The 23,462-nt window shown below is 41.1% G+C and overlaps 2 protein-coding genes across 4 annotated transcripts in view; one reads left to right on the forward strand and one right to left on the reverse strand.

Moving 5' to 3' along the window:
* The first annotated feature begins 2,486 nt into the window (after positions 1-2,486).
* LOC113663683 (protocadherin Fat 4) lies at positions 2,487-19,594 on the forward strand. Its single transcript, XM_027179081.2, has 30 exons — positions 2,487-2,646; positions 2,810-2,878; positions 4,238-4,401; positions 4,690-4,734; positions 4,815-4,904; positions 5,056-5,145; positions 5,572-5,679; positions 6,476-6,589; positions 7,212-7,305; positions 7,522-7,634; positions 7,887-8,060; positions 8,269-8,397; positions 10,177-10,332; positions 10,789-10,969; positions 11,059-11,192; positions 12,369-13,310; positions 13,700-13,825; positions 13,909-14,145; positions 14,228-14,326; positions 14,441-14,613; positions 15,155-15,303; positions 15,394-15,701; positions 15,797-15,907; positions 16,009-16,200; positions 16,469-16,563; positions 16,740-16,904; positions 17,292-17,486; positions 17,617-17,688; positions 17,779-17,815; positions 18,854-19,594. The coding sequence occupies exons 1-30, from the start codon at positions 2,580-2,582 to the stop codon at positions 18,962-18,964; spliced, it is 4,740 nt and encodes a 1,579-aa protein (XP_027034882.2). The 5' UTR covers positions 2,487-2,579; the 3' UTR covers positions 18,965-19,594.
* Positions 19,595-20,711: 1,117 nt separating this feature from the next.
* Positions 20,712-23,462, reverse strand: part of usp34 (ubiquitin specific peptidase 34) — a 52,215-nt gene continuing 49,464 nt past the window's right edge. For all 3 annotated transcript variants that reach the window (XM_027178957.2, XM_027178955.2, XM_027178958.2), the window contains exons 75-78: positions 23,308-23,448; positions 22,847-22,993; positions 22,604-22,751; positions 20,712-22,322 (exon numbers count right to left, since the gene is read on the reverse strand). In XM_027178957.2, coding sequence (XP_027034758.2) covers positions 21,604-22,322; positions 22,604-22,751; positions 22,847-22,993; positions 23,308-23,448 — 1,155 coding nt within the window. In that variant the 3' untranslated portion in view covers positions 20,712-21,603. The remainder of the gene's footprint in view (positions 22,323-22,603; positions 22,752-22,846; positions 22,994-23,307; positions 23,449-23,462) is intronic.

Below are 23,462 nucleotides of genomic sequence, written 5' to 3' on the forward strand. Positions count from 1 at the left end.
ATCACGTGAACGGGACGTGTTCGTGATGTGATTGGACAAGACCACGTGGCTTTGATTTTGTGCTTGTTAATTCTTCACTCCTTATTTATTATTGATTAGTTTATCACTGACTTCTTTCTTTCGTTCTTTCGTTCTTTACTTACTTACTTACTTACTTACTTACTTACTTACTTACTTACTTATTTTTATCTATCTATCTATCTATCTATCTATCTATCTATCTATCTATCTATCTATCTATCTATCTATCTGTCTGTCTGTCTGTCTGTCTGTCTGTCTGTCTATCTATCTATCTGTCTGTCTATCTGTCTGTCTATCTATCTTAGGGTTGCCACCTTCAATACAGAAAAATAAGGGCCGCCTGCCGCAGCGGGGGCCACACCCCTCGGGGCCACAATGACCCCTGTCCCGATGGCATGCCAGTGGTGGTATATCATAAGTTAAAACATGTATTCATAAAAACATTAAGATCGATACCAATGGACATTATAATAAGATGTCTGCTATTGAAATCAGTGTGAACAGACTCAGTCTCTCACTATCACAACTTAAGTGGTCATATCGAATACACAGCTATGACAATAATAAATATACGCCAACAAAGTGTGACTGAGAACACAAACAATAAGCTTTTGGAGGAACTTGTGAGATGTGAACCATATTTTATTAACTTATTATTTCAAAGATCTTCCCTGAACATCATGAACATAATAACATCAGTGGATGTACTGTATGAACTCGACGCGGCGGGGGGGGGGGGGGGGGGTAATCTGGAGATGACATCGTTTCATATGGATTCTCTGTCACTCTGACTCTGTCAGAAGAACCAGCGAGACGGCGTCCCGCCCTCCTCTGACTCTGATTGGCCGTGATTCAAGGCCCGTAACCCTAAAACAAACCAATCAGACCAACGATGGCAATGAGTATTACCCAATCAGGGGCAGAATAGGACGCGTCACCACACAATGCGGGTGGGGTGATTTGCATGGATGCTGTATAATGTCGACCCACAGTATGTAAAATACGGGACAAATCGCGTCATTTTGTCTGTAAATACGGGCGAAATATCTATGTAAAATATCTTATGTAAAATATCTATCTATCTATCTATCTATCTATCTATCTATCTATCTATCTATCTATCTATCTATCTATCTATCTATCTATCTGTCATACTTCCTTTCTTTCTTTCTTTCTTTTTCTTTTTCTTTTTTCCTTATATCTCTACCTATATATTATTTATTTCTCCCATTATTTCTTTTCTCCTTTTTTCTTTTCTTCTTTACAATTTATCACCTTTTCCCTTTTACATTTTCTTTGCATTTTTCCCATTGCCCTATCTTCATTTTAATTTTTTCATTTCTTTCTTGCTTTCTTTCTTTCTTTCTTTCTTTCTTTCTTTCTTTCTTTCTTTCTTTCTTTCTTTTGTGACTGTTTTCTTTGTGATCGTTTTGTTTTTTAGCTACAGTTAAATTGCTGTAATAAACTAATGGGAGATGAAGTTAATGTGCTTGTGACTGAATCTCCTATTTATGAGAATATTATATTCATTAGAGTAAAAATGTTTAATTCTATAAAACGTATTTTTGTCGTACTATTTTAGTAAATAAATAAATATATAAATAAGGTTTTCTGACACGAAAAATAAAAGGCATCCCTTTTTGTACAGCAGTATAACGATTCGGTGATAGATTCATACAAGACAAACTACAACAGACAAATCTGGATATGGTAAATTCCTCATCTGTAGCCTTGTCTTCTGTCCTGTTTGTTAGTTACTCACCAATAACACACGCCTTTCCATCCGTGTTTTATGGAGGATCAAAGTCTAAGATTAAGATAATTCAGTATCGGGAAATAAATGTGCTGCTGTGTTCAGTAATAGAACCAAATGTAAAAGGCGCAGTGTCACAACCAACGTTATCTACTTATCGTACCCAGGGTCACTGAGAAGATGGAGTCTATAACAGGGGACTAGGGGACAAGGGCAGAGACAACACACAGCCTACAATGCATGTCTATGGACTGGTGCAGAAAACCTAAAGGAAACCATCAAAACACAGGGAGAACTTGTCAATCACACACACACACACACACACACACACACACACACACACACACACACACACACACACACACACACCTAGCAGGTGTGAGCTAAACATGCTAAACGCCATAATGAAAAGCTATAGTCACGATTAAAAGGTGTTTGGAAATTATTTGGAAAATAATCATCGTCGGGTTTGTGGTAAAAGTATCTCATCACGCTTCATCTCTCTATTGAGTGTTTTTCAGATAACAGCATGATTATAAGTTTATATTCCCTAAAACACATGCACCTAGGTCATAATGTAAAAGCAACATTTAGACCTTTGAGCCTGACATACAGTTATTACTGTTTATGACGAGCAGTGCCCTAAGAGAGATAGATAAAGATAGAGAGGGAGGTGTGTGGGGTGGGGGTGGGGGGATGGGGTGGTTATGGACAGCCCAGATTGCTGTTCTCTTTCTCACACCTCATCTGAAGTGTAAGCTTCACTTCATACAGATGCAGAGGAGACACACCAGCGGTGGACGATATGAACTACTTTTTCTGCGCTCTCCTTCTGGCCTGTGTGTGTGTTCACGCCGTTCAGGCCGCTATCGGTAAGCCACTTATTCACCAATCAAATAATGTTACTACTCCAACTGACCGTGTGACGTTGTGGTCTAAAAAGCTTTTTTTTAAAAAAAGAATGTTTGTAAAATGTCATCAGTAACAATTCAGCGTTGATTAATACACATCAATAACAGTCACCAACGTCCTCAGGTTCCTCAGTGATAAACTGTGCAAGTGGAAGTAACCAGAACCTGGGATCTACTACAGAGGGCTATGAAGGTAAACAATATGACTCCCACATACGCACGTCTCGTACTTCTAGCTTAAGGAACGTTTCCCCTGTCCGTCCTTTTATGACTCGCTGGATGCGAATGTTGATTCGAGAAATCGATTTTTTTGTAAGAGGAGAAACAAAATCATGTAAATAAGCAAATAAGTTTGGTTTGTAGAAAGAAATGAATAAGCTAAAGGAATATGAGCCTTTTCTGCTTGGACCCCTAATTAAGGATCATTAACTGTTACACTGCCAACTTTATATATAAAATTATGATATGACATTAAAAAGCGTTACTCTTTATTAGATTATTAAGCTTTTATTTTCCCACTAATTAAATCTCTACATTAGTGCGGTGGCAATTTTTATCTACATGTAAAAAACACACAGACTCACAGGTGGTGGTAAAAGCAAAGGAGTAAAGATAGAATTTTATTTTCCTGCAGCAAAAGGCGTCTTCCATACAGTGTAGAGTGCCAAGTTTAGTGATTCAGCTAACCCTTTTGTAGACTATATGTTTGTGGTGTATTCTGTGTGTGTGAGCATTTGTGTTTATTTGACCTCCCATTCACCTCATCTAATTACGCACATGCGTACACACTGTCACGGCGAGGCAAAGGTGAATGAGGATCCAAATGCAGTAAAGAGATTTAATGACCAAAAACAAGTACACAGACAGGCAGGCAAAACAAGACCGAACACAGAGCTGACAGGAAACAGGACCATTTAAATGATTAGCACCAGGGAAGTGAACAAACAGAGAATATATAGGTGACAGGAACCAATGACAAAGCAGAGACAATCAGAGACAAAGACAACACACCTGGAGGAAAGATTGAGTACAATTAGCGTCCATGGTAACCAAGAAGTGGGCGGAGCAAACAATTAACAACAGGGCAAGGCAGCAGACAGAAACAGGACAAAAACACAGACAGACTTATTACACACACTCCCCTAAAGTTCCCATCTAATTAGCACATAGAATGTTTATGGGAGGATTTATGAGCCTCCTGTTCTCTCTCCCTAGTCTAACACACAAAATTAACTATTTGTTTTACATTAAATTAAAAAAAAACAACCACAACTTACACACGTACTGTATAAAAAATGCGCTTTATTGAGTTAGCAAGCAGCACCATGCTAGCTATTCCCTCTGCTATGTGAAGTAGGCTAACTAGCTAGCTCTGTTACAGGGTGCTTTGGAGTAACTTACGATAATATTAAAGCAGGTAAAAAAGGAAATAATGATGATGATAATCTGTGTTGCTTATCTGAGTCATGGCTATACAAAATCTGTGGAAAGTTGAAGGAAATAAGAAGGTTTGAGAGTCTAATGTGACTGTTGGGACACTCGTGGCCCACAGGTGTTGTAGAGACCCTGAGTAACATCAGCCCTGGTGACGACCTGAAGCTGGAGGATTACCTCTTCCCCTTTGGTACACACTTTCTGGAGCTGGTCCATGTTCCTGAAGAAACGACCGCCATCGTCAGAACCATAAAACCCCTGGATGCTGACGTTCTAATAGAGGTTCTCCTCTCACACCCTACACATTTCTGTTCTATATACAGATAAACAAATCCGATCGGTCTTTAATCTCAGCACACCTTGGCCACAGGTAATTGTTTTATTGATAAGATTTGATGAATCATGATTTTACGTGCCGTCTTCAACGTCAGAAGTTTTTATAGTGTGTGAGGTTTGATCATTTTTTGAAGTAATTTTTTCCTTGAGTTACTTTTTTTCCTTTTCTCTGTATGTTGAACAACCACAGAGAAATGTCACTGATATATATATATTGCTGTTGTTTTTTTCTAGTCTGGTGGAACACTGTACTATTCACTGACTTGTGGAAACACAGGAGTAAGTTTAGACTAATTACATATCTATATATGACATTAAAATAGAATAAATGATTTAAATAGGTTTTTTTCCCACCGCAGTATAAGAACACTCGAACAATCCATGTTACTGACATCAACGACAACGCGCCGGTTTTTGAACAGAAAATCTACACGGCTACTGTATCTGAGGTGAATTTGTCAGCATTTATTCTATTAATTTTTTTATCATTTCATCGTTTGGTCTCCATCTCAGTGAAGATTTGTCGACTGTTTTGGATATTGGATTGGATTGGAGTAAAGTTCAGAAGTTAACACGCAGTTGTTGGTTTTTTTTGTTCAGACTGAAGCAGTGAATTTCCAGGTGCTGAAGGTGCAAGCGGTTGATGCTGACGTTTCACCAGAAAACAGCAAAGTCACTTATTCCATACTGGTGAGTTTCGGCACTGTTTCACTCTTAAAATAAATAAATAAACAAACAAGCAAACAAACAAACAAACAAATAAATAATAATTTTAAAAAAAGAGGTCAGTATGGTGAATTTTTCTGTACAGTGTCAGAGTTAAATCTGTTTTTCAACACTGGAAAGTCTATTCTTTCTTTTTCTTTTTTTTTTGTGTGCCTTATCTCATTACCAAAAGAAAGAAAATCTGATCAAGGAACAAATGTTTCACTGTAAATACAAATGGATAGAAATGCATGTGTCGTATAATAAGTAAAAATGCATCACACCATTCGCTTTCTTTATTGACTTCTTATAAAATATCATAGTAACTGATTAAGCCAGTTGCACCAAGTATCAGTTCCTGATGAGCTACATTAGTTGTGTGAATTTGGGCTATCATGCTCTTTTGTTCAGCCTCCGGTTCCAGCTGATTTCGAGGTGAGGAACGATGGAATTATCAGACTACGCCGCCGGCTGAACTACAACGTTGTCAACGTCTACAACTTCACCGTGAAAGCTGCGGTAAACATTAACCCTGTGTACTCTAGTCATCTATACAATATAATAATAACTCCAGTACATCTCAGAGGCTGGAACAGGAAGTGTGCAGTCGGTTCATGTGAGAGCAACACGATTCAAGTCATGTGTAACAGGTTTATAGGAATATACTTCAAAAACAAAACACTTTTTTTTTCATTATTATTGTCTCATCAGAAGTGTCAGTAATAAACAAAGTGGCCTGGGATGGATTCACAGCATCAGTCAGTCAGTCAGTCAGTCAGTCAGTCAGTCAGACAGTCAGACAGACAGACAGACAGACAGACAGATATTTTATGGTCTACATCAGCGATTATCTGAAGACTTCATCAGGAAGGAATAAGTGTTAAATCTATAATGAACTCAAAAATGCTGCTGATCTATTAGTTATTCAGGAGCTCTTCATTGCTTAATTGCATACGTGCTAGTGGGGCAAGACATGAAACCGGTGCACTTAGGGGTTGATTCGTGATGGGGAGCTAATCCCAAGACCAGGTAAAATGGTAGGGTTGAGTCAGAAAGGGCATCTGGTGTAAAACCTGAACCAAATCAAATATTCAGACCATGGGATCTGCTGTTTGAGACCACAAACAGGGAGCAACCCGAAGAAGAAGAAGAAGAAGAACAACATCTCTGTAGGAACATGGTTTCATTTCACTATGTACTGAACCAGAGATATATGGGTGAAATGACAATATAAAAGTCTTTGTGACTTGATTGACCTGTACACAGGTTTTTTTTTCTTTCTTGACACTCGTCTTTTCCTCTTTTCTTTCTGCAGGATGTTGCCAATCAGTTTGACACGGCCACCGTCATCATCGAAGTACAAGACTTCGACAACATGAACCCGTATTTCGATCACGCTCTGTACCAGGCATCTATCAATGAGAATCAGGTACGAGGGAGATGAACTTAATTAAAGATGAAAAGTTACAAAATGCCACAATGCCAGAATGAAGCTAATCACTGCAGAAGAAACAGAAAGAAACATAAAATACAGGATTAATATATATATATATGTAAATGTTTTTCAAATGTACATTATAAGAGATAGAACAGAACATTACCGCCTCTGCAGTTAATGCTAGTGCTCTGGTGTATGATGGCTAATGCTAATGCTAAAGAGTCAGACTCTCCACCTGTGCTCAGTTCGTCTCTGCTCTTTCAAACATACTGCAGCTTCTGCTTTTGTCATGTTCTCCCGCTGTGCATTAGCTGATGTTAATATCAGTTCATATCAGCGCAGCTTCACCTGTTAGCTAAGCGTCTAGCTCGAACGACAAAGTCACGTCTCTTCCCGGACGGGTTTGCCGCTATCTTTGTCTTTTTTTTTTTTATAAGCCTTTTCATAGATAACGATACGATATAATCACACACACACACACACACACAAAATATTTTTCTTTAGTAATTATTTATTTATATGCTTGACGTGATATTTAAACAGATTTATTGAAATTCTGATGCATCGCTCTGTGGTTCGTTTGGATTTTGTCTGTAATGAACTCTGCTCTCAGGTCGGAGTCTTTACAACAGTCACTCCAGAGGCTATAAAAGCTCAGGACGGAGACACGGGAATCAACCAGCCTGTAGTTTACAGCATCAATGCCGGTAAAGCGTCTTACACTCTTCTTCTTACAGTCACACTATATTTGTAATGCCAGATTGGGCTGATCTCTGGAGCGCGACTGAAAAAGTCTTGCTTAAGCGAAATGAAATCATCAGACAAAGGGGAAGTGAAAAGATTTTATTTTTAGACCTTAGATTATACCGTTTGTGTCGGTTTCTGTGTTGTGTGAAGTGTTTTATTTCACATGATCTTCTCAGTCACTCCAGTTGAATATCAGCCCAACTTCGGTATCGACCAGAACACCGGGGTCATCTCCGTGACAACGGCGCTGGACAGAGAGGAAATAGAAAGCCTCACGCTCCACATACAGGTGGAGTTTCTCCAACACAGTCGTACAATATATTAATACATCGTGATTAATGATATAATGATTAATGACTATTGAGTGCAAAAGTTTGTACACCCTTACTCTGAAAACCGTCGAGTCGACAGTATGTCAGTTTCAGCTTCACAGATGTTCCCTTAGTATCAGTAAACAAAATGGTTAGAATTTGTAGGATAGACTTTTATTATGATTATAACGTAACGTGTGTGTTTATACGTGTGTGTGTGTGGGTTTCAGGCAGCTCAGCAGGACGACGAGACTAAAACCGCCAACGCTGTTGTGTTCGTCGTGGTTGAGGACTTGAATGACAACCCACCAGAGTTTGACAAGAGCGAATACACTGCAGTTATACCAGAAAATTCCCCCACAGGGCAGTTTGTCCTTCAGGCCACAGTCACAGACCTGGATCAGGTTTGTGTGGCTTTTACTGATGTTTAATTAATCTTTCCAAAAATCAGTAGAAGCTGTAGAATTTCCAGCACTTACTGGAAAAAGTGGTCAAGAGGTTGATTAGTGACCAGAACATCATGAGAAACTTCTCAGGTCGTTCCGGAAAAAGGCATCTGCCAAATGTCACAAATGTAAATTCAATAAAAAACTATTTTTTTCTGATCTGTAGGGAGGATTTTTGGGAACGCTGAGGCTCGTTCCGGATACAGTTCCGTTCTCCATCGGTCCAGATGGATCCATCAGGGTGAAGACGTCCGCCGAGCTGGACAGAGAGACAACCCAAGGCTTTGTTTTTCAGGTACTGTACACCAGCATAGCCCTGAATTTAAGAGCTAAATAAAATCACACACAAGAAATACGATTCCTTCAAAGAACAAAATGGTTCATAGAGACGTCAAGTGATAGAGAGTGAGCTCCAAAAACACTGTCAATGAGAAACGAACAGTAAAACCAGTAAAACCCTAACCCTAACGCGGGCTGTTAATTCAGTTGAACAAGCAGCTCGAGCACTGAGATATTGTGCAACACCACCAAAAAAATTTTTTTTCTAGATTTTGTCCCAACAGAGTGTGTAAATCTAGTGTACCGGTGTTGATGTGATCGTTAATACAGACTTCAAAGCACTTTGGTGCATCGCTCTGGATGAACGTGAATGCGATGGATTTACACGTGCAACCACGAATCGGGTCGAAGCAACAATATAGTAAACAGACATTAAAGGAAATGTCAAGAAACACAAACAAACAGAAGGTTTCTGAGATTTACGTGAAATCTCATAATATTTCATCTACTTGAAATAAGAATTATATAATTGTATAATAATGTACAATTGAGTAATTGTGTGTAAAGTTAAAGACAGGGTCTCCGATTTTTAAAAGCCAATGTTGACATATAAAATCACCAAAACAAACACGCCCCTAACCCAAATGGGTCCCACCCCTGTATCGATAGCTCCGCCCACACATACGTAACCCAGGCGACTAACAGAAAGAAACGTGTCTTTATCACAGCTGAAGGGAAGAACGATACGATTGTAGATAAACAAACAAGCAAAAATGACACACAAGCATAATGATGTAAAGGACAAAGGCATATATTAGTTCTGTGTAACAAAGCAAAACCAACGTTACTCACCTATCGAGAAGGAAAAAAGCGCCTCGGCGTCTTAAGTAAAGTCGGCCACATATTCACAGGTCGGAGTTTCCCGAGTCGATAACTCCTGAGCTAAATGCTGTTACTACACAAAACGCGGTTGTAGCTGCCTCTCTACATTACTACGATAGAAACGAGGTGTTATTTGTGTAGTAACAGCGTTTAGCTCAGGAGTTATTGACTCGGGAAACTCCAACCTGTGAATATGTGGCCAACTTCCTGCTCCTTCAGTTCTCTCCAGCGCTGGAAAGCTGATCCTATATTAACACGTCCTACTTCTTGTCCTTATCGTAAGTCTTTCTTCGCTTTCTTTCTTTGTTTTTATCCTCCATGTCAATGTTAAAACCGCTTTCTGCTAATGTCACACATGCGCACTGAACACTCTCTCTGCCCCTTTCTGCTCATTGGCTACACGGTTGTTTAGATTTTTGTCTAGTTTTTGTCTAGTTTTCTGAAGCATTCCTCAAAAATCGGAGACCCTGCCTTTAATTTCCTACAGTCAGTAGAAATGTGGAGTAAAATGAGTTAATAGTTAATATTAGTACAAGTCTGACATTGAAATTTTTTTTTATTTTAATTGGAAATGGTTCTGAATAATTTTTTTTTATAAAAAGAAATATTCAGTATTCAAGATTCTTAACAAAGTCTCTGTTACTATTGAACTGTAAAGTAAATTGTGATCTCTGTAGGCAAGGTCAGAGTTTCCTACAGTCTAATCCAGGGGTGTCCGATGTTTTTAGATCGGTCTAATCGCTTCTATTAAAGGAACGTGTTCAGGTGACACTGCGATAAATTTGATCGAATTACTGTAGGATTTATATAAAACATATGGAGTCCGTGGCAGAAAAACTGAAATTCATGTAAACATGACTGTACTAATGTATTTAAATTCTTATTTTAATGTCATTTTCTTTCTGTAAAACAGATTGAGGCGAGTGAGAAATTGCCCTCCACGTACAGCACGACAGCCAACGTGAACATCAGCCTCTCGGATGAGAACGATAACAGTCCAGTTTTCGGAAGCACCAAGTATGAGGGCAAAATTCCCCTGCATCAGACTGTCGGCATGGCGGTTGTCAAGGTGACGCATCATTGTTTGCATTATCTGATTATGTTTCTCAATAGAGAAACTGTTTTCTTATCTCAGACTTGTTTATAACTCTGCTATCACTGCTGTGTTGGAACACACGTGTGTGTTTATGATTAACCTCAATGTTTTACTGGTTTTTTAAGAGCATTGTGTTGTGAACTTTTCACTACCGGATGAAAAGTTAGACTCATTAGTACGTCATTAGAAATCTATTAAATTCTGAATCTACAATCAGCTACAAATGAGATGCTATATTATAAATACCGACAGAGTACAAAACCATCAGAAACCTTCAGAGATTATTATATAAATTTTAATCGAACTTATAAAACATCTTCAGTGTTTCGGTCTAAAGCCTCCAGTCGCTTTTCCATATTCTGACTTTTTTTATTCATTAGGAATAATGAATTCCTCGTCTTGACACCAGTATTCCTTTACCACATACAGGTAGAAGCTACGGATCTAGACGAGGGACTGAACGGTGAAATCAGATACTTCATCGACTTTGGGAACCAAGAAGGTTATTTTAGCATCAATGAAAACACGGGCGAGATATCGTTAAATAAGACCATCCCTCTCCTGGAGAACCAGATCCTGCAGTTTTTGTTGATCGTAACAGCAAGGGACGGTAAGTCGACCGTTTAACTTTACTTCATCCTACTAAAAAAATGGGAGAACTATACATCTAAAGCTCGTCATTCTTCTCCATCCCCATAGGGGGCGTCGTGAGTCGCGCGTCCTCTGTTGCCGTGGACATTAATGCGTTCGGAGACTCTCGCCCACATTTCCTACAGAAAATATATCAAGGGAAAGTCGAGGAAGAGCAAAAGGCGAAGACGGAGATTGTCAAGGTGGTCTTTTAAGTCCCCATACTGCAGATACTGGATAATTGTTTTTACCTGCTGATTTATTCTGATACAACACTTTGATGATGACATTGTTTATCTCCATTGTTAAGTCTGATCTATAATAAGTCAGGACTCTGTTGTCTTTGAGTGTGAGACGTGTGTTTTTCCCTCTGTTGTTAATCTTACACTGAATTTTAGTGCTTATGCACAAACACTTGGAGCATCTCAGAGAGCAGAAATGGGTTTGACATTTCATTTGAAGATACAAACATTTGTTTTTGATCTTTTTTTTTTTTTATAAATAAATTGTCCCTAGTAGGCTAAGTAAGAAGAGAAACACTCCAAATTCTCAATGTCCTGAGTGTCTACTTTCATATGAGCTTGAAGTGAGACATGACAAAGACATTCAGTCATCAACATGGACGCAAAAATAACAGGAAGAAACCCTGAGAATCAGCTGATACACCAGTTGGATCTGTTATCTTAAAAAAAAATGTAAAATGTGTTAAAATCTTATTTTTTTTCCACATAAAAATAGCTAAAATACAAATAACTGGAATTGCACATAGGAATTATAAATATAATAACAGATCCTAACAAAAAAAATAATGATTCTTTTTAGAACTAACTAACTAACTAACTAACTAACTAACTAACTAACTAACTAAGAAAGACACGGTGGCTTAGTGGTTAACACGTTCGCCTCACACCTCCAGGGTTGGGGGTTTGCTTGTTCTCCCCGTGCCTCAGGGGTTTCCTCCGGGTACTCCGGTTTCCTCCCCCGGTCCAAAGACATGCATGGTAGGTTGATTGGCATCTCTGGAAAATTGTCCATAGTGTGAGAGTGAATGAGAGTGTGTGCCCTGTGATGGGTTGGCACTCCATCCAGGGTGTATCCTGCCTCGATGCCCGATGACGCCTGAGATAGGCACAGGCTCCCCGTGACCCGAGAAGTTCGGATAAGTGGTTGAAAATGGATCAATGAATGAATAAATCCAAAAAAGCCCCTTAGTGTGTATTGGAGACTTCGACACATTTGAATTTTGCTGAATTGGTTATCATCATCATCATGTCATGTTTTTATTAATTGTCTGATTTTTTTGATGAAATGAATAATGGTCTGTTTCCTGTCAGCAGTTAGAGTTTAGAGATTAAAGATTATAATGTTTTGATCTCCAGGTTACTTTCCTGTCCGCGTCCCCTGTCACCTTAACTGTCGAGACGGAAGCAGATAAGTTCTCCATAGACCAGCTGACGGGAATGCTCATGACAAAGGTCAAACTAGACTACGAGGTCCAGAAGAACTACACTGTCCTGGTGTCTATTTCAGATGGCACTACCCGTGATGAAGCCTCGGTTCACGTCGAAGTACTGGACATCAACGACAACAGTCCCGAGTTTGCCTCTAGCACGATTCCTGTTAACATCCAGGAAAATGCGGCAATCGGAGCCAATGTGACCCAAGTAGAAGCCAAGGATGCAGATTCAGGGTTAAACGCTGAGATACATTACAGTCTGGTGGGTTCTGCAGGGATGTTCAGCATCAACCCAGAAACTGGTTTAATCATCGTAGCAGCAGCACTGGACAGAGAAACCCAGGACAAGTACAACCTCATCGTGGTCGCACAAGATCAAGGTCGGCCACCTTTATCAGCAACAGCGTCCGTGGTGGTCACGTTAGCTGACGTCAATGATAACCCCCCAACATTTTCCACACAGCGCTACGAGGCTAGTGTCTTAGAGAATGCCACTGTTGGAGCAAATGTGATCGTTGTCAATGCCACCGACAAAGACATCGGTCCTAACGGTGTTGTGACCTATCACATCGCCAAACAGGAACCACCTTCTTCACCCGCAGCCTTTTCCATAGACACCGAGTCCGGGATAATAAGTGTAGCCGTACAGCTGGACTACAGCAAGGCGAAGAAATACACCCTGCAGGTAGAGGGGAGGGATGGAGGCACTCCGGCTCTTTCAGGCACCGCAGTGGTGGTTGTATCGGTGGAAGATGTGAATGATAAACCTCCAAAGTTTAGCAAGGATCAATACGATGTGGCTGTCTATGAGAATCTAGCTCCTGGATCTGCAGTGGTGTCACTGGAGGTGACGGATGACAATGAGGTGAGAGACAGGGAGTAATGGAAAGTAAAAGAATATTAAAATGACATTTGACTCCAGATGACGGTACAAATACCCATGACCAAGAGATAATGGAGCAAAACTGGTCATATTCTCTCAAAGGAGAATACGGTATACTCAATCTCAGTGTCCGTCTCCGGACCCCGGGGGTAGCGGTCGTGTCATGAGAGCTGTTTGCTGGGGGAAGATTGAGAATTGGCATTTGATCAAATTGGGGAGAAAAATGAGTGAAGTGCTTTAGAAATTTGACCAAACAATGCAAACAAGATTACCTGAAAAATGATGGCTAAAAGTCAATAAGATTTTTGTTAGCTTCAGGTAACAAGTTTTAGTATAGGGAGTTTTCAAGTCTCTGTTTCCTTCCTCTAAAGGGTGGATTCTCCAATGGGCACTTCCTTTTGACCAGTGATGTTTTCAGTATTAACAAGGAAGGTGTGGTCTTCCTGCTGAGCAATTCCAGCCTCGACAGAGAGACAAGAGACAACTATATCATAGAGGCAAGTAACAGATTTTTTAATTGCTTGCACTTTTCTTTAACAGAGATTCCTAGCTGATATAAACCTCCCTAATCTTTCCCCAGGTGGTGGCCGTAGATCAGCCCATCAATGGCTTAAGTGCAACGGCCCAGATCAACATAACGGTCCTGGATGTCAATGACAACAACCCACAATATGCTGTTTTCCCAAATCCTTTAATGATTCCTGAAGACAAAACAGGCAAAGTGACTCAAATCCGAGTCACCGACCGTGATATCGGCCCAAACGGCGAGGTCTCCTTGACCACATACTCCTATAACGAAGTCTTTGGATTTGAAGCGGTAAGAGGGGTTAACACCTTCAGAACCATAGCTCTTCCACAGGCGTGTTTCCATTAACGTGGCTCACAATTCTGTCTTTCAGGATGGGACTCTGATGGTGACTGGGACATTAGATCGAGAGAAACAAGAGGTTTATGATTTGATCCTTGTCGCTAGTGATCACGGCGTGCCACCAAGACACGTAAGTGGTTTTCTTTGGTCTTGTCTTTAAAGACACTTGAAAATCTCCCATCCCATTTATTCCTTGGTATGTAATGACATCGCTAGTCCGCTGAATTTCATCTTGGTTCTCTAGAACATTACCACGCTGACTATTATTGTGACCGATGTTAATGACAACGCTCCGGTATTCAGTCAGCCTTCCTACTCAACAAGAGTCTTGGCTAAAGATGTTAAAAAAGGAGACGTGGTGTTAACCGTTTGGGCTACAGATCAAGACACCGGGAACAACTCTCTTATCACATACAGGTTAGCATGGAAATGTATAATGCTGTGAAAAGTTTGTGAAAACATTGACCCAGGCAACATGGAGTCCAAGTAAGGAATAGATCACGTCCTGTAAGAGATAATTAATGAACACAGAGTTAATGTGATTGGGCTGAAGAAGAAACAGACTTACTGTTACCAGCAGGAAGTTGTTTTGTTTTCCTATTACAGCACAATCCTGTGTGTTTATCCTGGCATACCAAAGCGGTTTGCCAACATTTATAATTCTTATCGCATTTGTAGTGATATTTAACATTGTGGAACATCCTTGAAACAAATTAGAGTGTTATCACTTGCTTTATAGCAGCTGTAAACAGTCATACCTGGTTTATAGCTCATGATGTTACTGAGAAATCACGAAGCACAAACTCCAGAGTCACGGCAAATTCCTTCCACAAATGTAATAACTGTGACAACACACTACAAGTAAAATTGTAAGAAAAATAATAATGCAGGAAGAGGATGGTTATAAAGTTTTCACAACGTAAATAAATAGAAAAATTCTGTCATTTTCTCTCTCGAGGTTCTCTGAGGAATCCGACATGGTGGATTTGAATCCTGAGACAGGAGCCATCACCTGGACTCATGACCATTCTAACATCACCGAAGACATGGACATAAAGCTTATCGCTATAGCAACGGACCATGGAACGCCACCTCTAAACGATACAGGTCTGTAGTGAGTATAACACCGTACCCACTACTTATTGGAAATGTAGGGGGAAAAAAAAGTTTATAGATCGTGTATTTCTTCCTCCATAGCAACGGTCACGATCGAGGTGAGAACCATCCTGCCGACGGAAGGCATCGAATTTATGAACTCCACCTACTACTTCTCAGTAAAGGAGAACGAACCGAAGGAAACAATCGTGGGTGAAGTCAAAGTGCTAACAGGAAGCCATCTGACTGAGGTCACTTATAGTCTGATATCATACACAGACCTGTTCGCTGTGGACAAAACCGGAGCTATCAAAACATTAAAGTCACTGGATAAAGAAGAAAAGGAAACGTACGTGGTTAACGTGGAAGCCTCTGACTCCAGTACTCCTCAGAACACGGCTAAGACCACGGTATTAACCCACAGGATTAATCCAACCCTGAGCGAACGCAGGTTGAGGTTGTTAGATAAAATGATGTGTCCTTTCTTAATATGTGCTTTCAACAGGTGGTGATTCAGGTAGAAGATGTGAACGAGGCACCGACTTTTGAACGTGAAATGTATATGGCAGAAATCTTCAGCATGGCTCCGTTTAGATATCCAGTAGTGACAGTGAAGGTAGGAGACATTTGGGCTCATGGGCAGCTTTGAAATGTTACCGGGGATCAGGAGTGTCGTATTTTAAGATGGTGATGGGTTGAACTCAATTTTCCCCGCAGGCATCGGACCCAGACATCTGGGACACCGAGGAGCTCCGTTACTCCCTGCAGGAGTCCAGTTCACTGCTGGGAATTGACAGCATCTCTGGTCAGGTCTACGTGCTGGATTTAACAGGAATGGGTGGCAAGACGGTAACCTCTCACGTTAAAGCCACAGATAAACACGGACTCTCTGCAAGCGTTGAAATCCAGGTGAGTTTCTGAGAGCACCACGACTTCCTGGCTTTGTTAACCTATCCACTGCTACCATAAAGCAGATTAACCTGGTCACTTGGTCAGCTGGGTTGTGGGTTGTTTTTCTTTATTAGGTGAATTTTACTCACTCATTTTCAGTATCTGCAGTGTTAGCGTGCTTATTGTCATCGTGGATCCAATGGTTCAAATGGTATTATGTTATTGTTCAGAAGTAAACAAGTCAAGCTAAAAGACAGAGCGTGACCCTGTGCACGACTCTTTCCAGATATTCGTGAAAGACAGCACCAGCGAGAACGTTGTGGTGATCACACTGAACCAGCCGGTCCACACCGTCGAGATGAAGATTACAGAGACGCAGAGGTGAGTACTTCCTCAGGATTTTCTAGTTTGAAAACCAGTATTTGGTATAAGATAACATTCACTGGAGCTGGATTCCAGTGATAAAGGCACCGGGCTCTGGCATTGTGCTGTTACTTAGATCATGTTTGAGGAAATCAGCACCTTATTACCCCACCATCCATCCACCCCTCCCTCAGGTCTCTGGAGAAGGTGCTTGGGTGGAGCGTGCAAATCATCAGCGTACGAGGCGAGCACGGAAACCAGATCGGTTCACGTGTAATGAAGATAAATGCAAAGACATACGTCAGTTTCATCGCCGTGGACACGGACGGCGTGACCGTCAGCGCCAAAAAAGTCCACGAGTAAGTCAAGGCAAATCAACCTGTCCTAGTCGACGGTACATTCTTTAACCATAACAACCGTTACTTCTAGTTCATGTCTCCACTGAACCTGTAATTAGTGTCATTCAGAATATATTTCCAGTGAAATCAGTCAAAAAAAAAAAAGTTATAGTTAGCCTCTTATTAATACCCTAAAGTGTTGCCCTGGTACTCCAAGACTTACCGCAATGATAAATTTAAGTCTAATAAGTCTTATGATAAGTTTATTTTTTCCCCCAGATCTATACACAGTATATCCAGGCAACTACTAAGCAAAGGGTGTTAAATCATTAACATGTAAATAATGAGCTTTTTTTTTAAGAATAAGAGATCCCAAAATCCAGATCTTATACACTGTGACTTCTACAGGAAGCTAAAGAGCGAAAGCGAAAGCGTGAAAGTTGAACTGGAGAAAGTGTTCGGTCCGGATGTGGAACTAGAAGGACTGGAGAAAGAACCTGTGGACCAGGAGAACTCGAGCGATACAGCCATTATTGTCCTGGGTGTGATGTTGGCACTCAGCCTCATCTCTCTCATCACTCTGGTGGTGGTCGGGGTCATAAAGTAAGGACTTCAGCTGCATCCTTCAGACGATCTGTTGGTTTTTCCGATCTATCTGGTTATCCAAACTGTCCTCAGGTTAAATGTGCAATTATGGACAATTATGTTGTGACTATTTTTTTCCCCCTCTCAGGTTCAAGAAGATTAAAGACACAGATTCGGATGAAGAAAGTTTTGACCTAGGAAAGCCAGAGAGCTGCAGCGTGTGAGTATTTGAAGGAGCGTATTTGGTTTTAGGACATTAGAGCATGTTAATCTATCCTCTGTAACTTTTTTTTGTTTGTGTCAACTGCAGTTTCACTAATGAAGACTCATGTAATGCTAAACAGAAGGTAAGTGATCAGCCAGACGTTGTCAGAAATGCTACTCTTGCTGATGGTAACGATCAGCGCTAAACAAAACACTGTTAGGAAGTTTACCTTGTACTCATTCACAAAAAAGAGTGACGACGAGACCGACATCATATGTTGGGGCTTTTGGGGCAATCAGATCACTACAGGGCTGTCAAGTCCCTCATTCCGGACTTTTGTCACACGCTCCCACCACACGTCTTATTTGTCACTCAGAAAAACGTACTATTTATCATATATTTAATAAGCCTCAGCACCCAAAATGTATCAGTCCGCACCGCTGTCTCTATGGAAGCGGGCAGGAATCAAGCGCGTCTCCCCTGGAGTTCTTAGTCGAGCCTGACACTTATCAGCCAATCAGAAAATAGCACTATTATAACGCAACAACCAATGAAAAAAAACATTTAAAATATGTCACTCTTGCCTGTCTTCAAAACTTGAGAGCCCTGTCACTAGCTAACATGCTAATCAACAGCTAGCATAAAATAGCAGTCTATAATATGTGTCACGACGGCAGGCACTTATTTCCAGGGATTTCAGAACAGCGTGACAGAGATTAAGTCATCGGGTAGGCGTGGCCTATTTGGTCATCTAACCCTATCCCTAACCGTAACCATAGTTTGATTGTTTATTTGTTTTCTAAAATAAATCTACCTGTATGACTGTTTTGTCCTTCGTAGTAGTGTTTCCAAGACCTCCGTAAACACGCCCATTTTAACGTCATGGTAACGAAAGCCCTGGAATTTAGTGAACGCCGTGTCACGACAGCACAGGAAACTAAACTCCTTAAGAAAAGATCGGTCAGTGTTGAAGAATTGTACGTACCAGCAGCTCCGACTTTAGTTACAGGAGGAGTTTCCAGCGTTACGGTATAATAAAGAGTATAAAACCCAGAGGGAGGTCTTCAGGACTATCTTGTCTTGTGAACATTACACAAAATGAAATATTATATAAATATAATTAATAAAGCACTTCAGCATGCCCAGCTATTCATAGAACGCTCTTTTTATGTATTTACAGGATCAAAAAAGCTGGAATAGTAACAGAAAAACAGCAGAAGCGTCTCAGGAGAGAACCCACGATGTCCCACCAACGTCATCTCTTCGCTCTAACAACCACTTAAATATCTAAAATCACACACAACACTGAGTCACTTTATGTATACGACAAGAAACTGAAGCATTTTTCTGTTTCAGGGCCAAATTTTAGTTTGAACCCCACATGAGCAGGGAGAGATTCGCTTGGACTTAAAAAACAAAAACAAAAAAACAAAGCAGAAATACACTTATTTATATTTCTAAACTCTAAACAGATTTGTCGGTTGTGTTTTCTAGACTGTAATACTTTTTTTGTCCAGGTATTACTGTAGATTTGCAGTCATCCTCCTCCAGGGAATACAGTAGATGATCAGAGTATTAGCATGGCGCTAAAATAATGCTAAAAAAAAACGCTAATCGAACTAGCGGATGTTAGTGAATTACAGTAAATGTTTTGACTTAAAGCTGATTTTTTTTTAATATAAAAATGGGAAAGTAAATATTCTACTTCAGATCCAGTACATTTTATTTTATATATATATATATATATAATGTCAAATTAATAAATTAATTAACCTAAAAAGAAAACGTGTTTGTTTTACTGGTGTGTGTTTTATAGGCTGGAAAATGGATTTTTTTTTAAATAGTAAAACAAATTTTACTGAGAAATGTGTGTGTAGCATGAAATAAAATACATACAAAATGAAAGCCCTTTAGAAATCTCTGCTTGTGAACATTTCATGCACTTATCTTCTGTGGAGAGTCGATGCCAGGCTTCAGCACATGGTGATGACGCAGTGTGTGTGTGTGTGTCTGTGTGAGACAGAGACACACACACAGACAGACACACACGCACACACACACACACAGACAGAGACACGCACACAGACAGAGACACAGACAGAGAGACACACAGAGACACACAGACAGAGACACACACACAGACACACACAGACAGAGACAGACTCACAGACAGAGACACACACACACACAGACAGAAACACACACACAGACAGACTCAGACAGAGACACAGAGACAGACACACATACAGAGACACACACAGACAGAAACACACAGACAGACTCACAGACAGAGACAGACTCACAGACAGAGACAGACTCACAGACAGAGACACACACAGACAGACACACACAGACAGAGACACACACACAGACAGAGACACACACACAGACAGAGACACACACACAGACAGAGACACACACACAGACAGAGACACACACACAGACACAGAGACACACACACAGACACAGAGACACACACACAGACACAGAGACACACACACAGACACAGAGACACACACACAGACACAGAGACACACACACAGACACAGAGACAGACAGAGACACACACACAGAGAGACAGACAGAGACACACACACAGACACACACACACAAACACACACACACACAGAGACAGACAGAGACACACACACAAACAGACACACACACAAACAGACACACACAGAGACAGACAGAGACACACACACAGACAGACACCAGTTCACAGACTAATACGATAAGATTCACCTCACAGCAATCAAATGTGCTCACAACTGACAGAACTGAACCATTTACACCTCCCTTTAAAAAAAAGAATTATTTTCTATTTATCATCCAACCTGTCGTATCGTCACAGACCTACCTCCTGCGAACCCTTATGTCATAATATTGTTTTTTCCCCCCTAATAAACTATAATAAAACCTAATTTACTGCATTTCTGCCTAAAAACATAAAAGTGTGACTAAAACTTGACCCGAGATACAGACGTGTGTGTAAAAGGGGTTTATAAAAAAAAGAAATCTCAGTCTGTCCCGGTGACTTGATTCATAATTAAATCATGTTAAAATTTTATTAAGTTATCCTATATTAAAATAAATCAAGGCAACAAAATAATAATAATAATAATAATAATAAACAAACAAAAACAGGAACAATAATGAAGAGAATGACATTAGATAGATTATGGAATGTATCTCGGTAAATAAAATATAGCTCCAACAGTTCCATCAGGTGTGCTTTATTCAAGCAACACATCCTCTGTGTCTGATAAAGCACCATAAAGTCTATATACATATACAGCATATGTATATACACAGTAGATTCATGTGTGTGTGTGTGTATATATATACAGTATATATGAGCCTTACCCCTTATACTGTATACATATATCTTACATAATATATTTAACTTCTCAAATCTTCTCATTTACAAGACCAGGCAACAACTAGAAGATTCTTTAACAGAATCAAAATTTGTCGTGGTTCTTTAAATTGTTATTTTTTTCTTTTCTTTTCTTATCTTCCATTCAAATGTACAGGTAAACGTAGCTCGATATCGACCACAGGAGAAAAAAAAAAAAAGAAAGAAATCCGCACGACGGTTTTACGCCTTGTTCGGATAAGTACAAAACTGGCACAGGAGACGATAACACAACGATTAAAAATGCAAATTAACTTAGAAACAGAAGGGACTAAAACTCTGTAAACTTTCCCTGTCTCGTTACAGCAACCGCAAAATGAAGGAAAAAAAAAGAAGAATGAAATGTCTGCTTTGCCCTTTGAGACATGCTATAGCTGCTATTCACTGCAGTTAAATTCTCAGCTGTTTTTTTTTTTTCTGTCCAGCATCTGAAAGCTTCCTTAGCGATTCTTAACGCTGTGTGAAAACGTATCAGAAAGGAAAAAAAAAAACATAAAAGACAGGAAGTGACATCACGAAGCGGAGGGGCGTGAACCTCCTTTAGCCCCGGTGGAGAGTTTAGTAACCACGGCGATGGCCGCCTCGACGGTGCGCTGGAGCACATCCAGGATGTCCGGCCCGGAACTAGATGCTCCCTGTGAGGGGGAGTGGCTGACCATCCCTGACTCCGCCTCATGAAGGCTGCAGCTCCGCCCCTCGTCTGCGTCCTGGAGGCCGGAGAGCAACAACACTGCAGAGTCGTCAGCGGAAGAGGAAGAAGAAGAGGAGCTAGTCTTATTAGAGGCACTCTCTCTCTCGCACTCCTTCGCGTCCCTCGTGTCTTTATGCTCTTCCTCTCCTTCTCCCTCCTCTTCGTCTCCGTCCACCGACGGCCCCGGTCTCGGCTCCGCTCGGCCGAACACCTCAGGCAGCGACGATGATGACGACGATGACGACGACGACGATGATGTAGAAGCCTCCATTTTCTCCTCTTTGTTCAAGGTGCTGTGTGGAGACGGCGGGTCCTGCTCTGATCCCGGGTCGATGAGGGACGAGTCTCGGGTTTCCATGTCTGATGCACTGTTGGGCGTTAACGCCTCAGCAGGCTCCGCCTTCTGCTCTGAGCAAGGGACCGATGTGGAGGAAGTGGACGCGGAACAGACTCCGCCCATAAGGTTGCCGCTCTCTGACAGACGATCGACATCACCGCTCACACGCCGCCGCTTTACCGGAGTCGCCCCTTCCTCCTCCACTGGAAGAGAGACAGAAACGGAGAGAGCGGAGACAGACAGACAGACAGATTCAGATGAAACCCATTTCCCTCTGCGTCGTTTAATAATTCTACACAATTTTGTTCTTGTGTAAAGTCGCTGTGTAACTTCTGCTGTAACTCACATGGTCTTATCACTCAGTGATTACCGCTGAGAGAGATATATAGTACATAGTTGCTCAGGGGTGAAGTCATGCCATACTTCAAATCCTTTAGTGTTAAGTAGAACAAAAGTGTGTGTGTGTGTGTGTGTGTGTACACACCTTTGGCTTTGGTCTCCAGTGTCTGTGTGGAGCGATGCTGTAAGCAAGCAGTGCATTTGGTGAGCAGCTCCTGGAGGGCGGGGCAAAGCGCAGAGTCAAGCTGCTGAGGTGTGTGTACCGACAACATCAGCACCAGAGCTCGAAGATCCTACACACACACACACACACACACACAATCTTTATAAAGCCTGATAAATGTTTAGCTCAGAGGATCAGTTAGACAGAGAACTGTGTGCTACTGACTGCATTGAGGAGGCTGCTGGTCTTGCAGAGCTCTGCGTTCTGATTGGTCAGTTCGGGCTGCAGGGAGTGGTACTCGTTCAGCAGGTTGGTGACCAGAACGCTGATGAGATTAGCACAGCTCGGCCCGGACAGGACCTGTGGTTGCACCTACACACACACACACACGCACAGACACACACGGGCACACACACAGACAGGCACACACACACAGAGACAGAGACACAGACAGAGACACAGACACACACACAGACAGGGTCAGCACTTTTTATTTCCACATTTAAAGTCGGTTTCTCTCAGCACATCCTCTCAGGTCATAACAAACTCACACAATCAGGCAGTTGTGTTGTGAGTAGTAAAAAAGTCCAATGTCCTCATGTTTAAGGGGGGCTTAAACTTTTGCACCATGTCAGAAACATCTCTGTGCTGATTTTGTGTGAGAACAGTGCAGCTGTGTGTGTTACCTTCTGTAGGAAGCCGGTGAGAAAGGAGTAAGCGGTGTTATTGTTGAGGAAGGTCCTCTCGTCCATCAGAATACACTTGATATATTCTCCAAACGCAGGATCCTCACACAGGAGCTTCACACACGTCTTAGCTAATGTGGACTGCATGGTGACGA

The sequence above is a fragment of the Tachysurus fulvidraco genome, chromosome 18, assembly GCF_022655615.1.
Source record: "Tachysurus fulvidraco isolate hzauxx_2018 chromosome 18, HZAU_PFXX_2.0, whole genome shotgun sequence".
NCBI classification, from domain to species: Eukaryota; Metazoa; Chordata; class Actinopteri; order Siluriformes; family Bagridae; genus Tachysurus; species Tachysurus fulvidraco.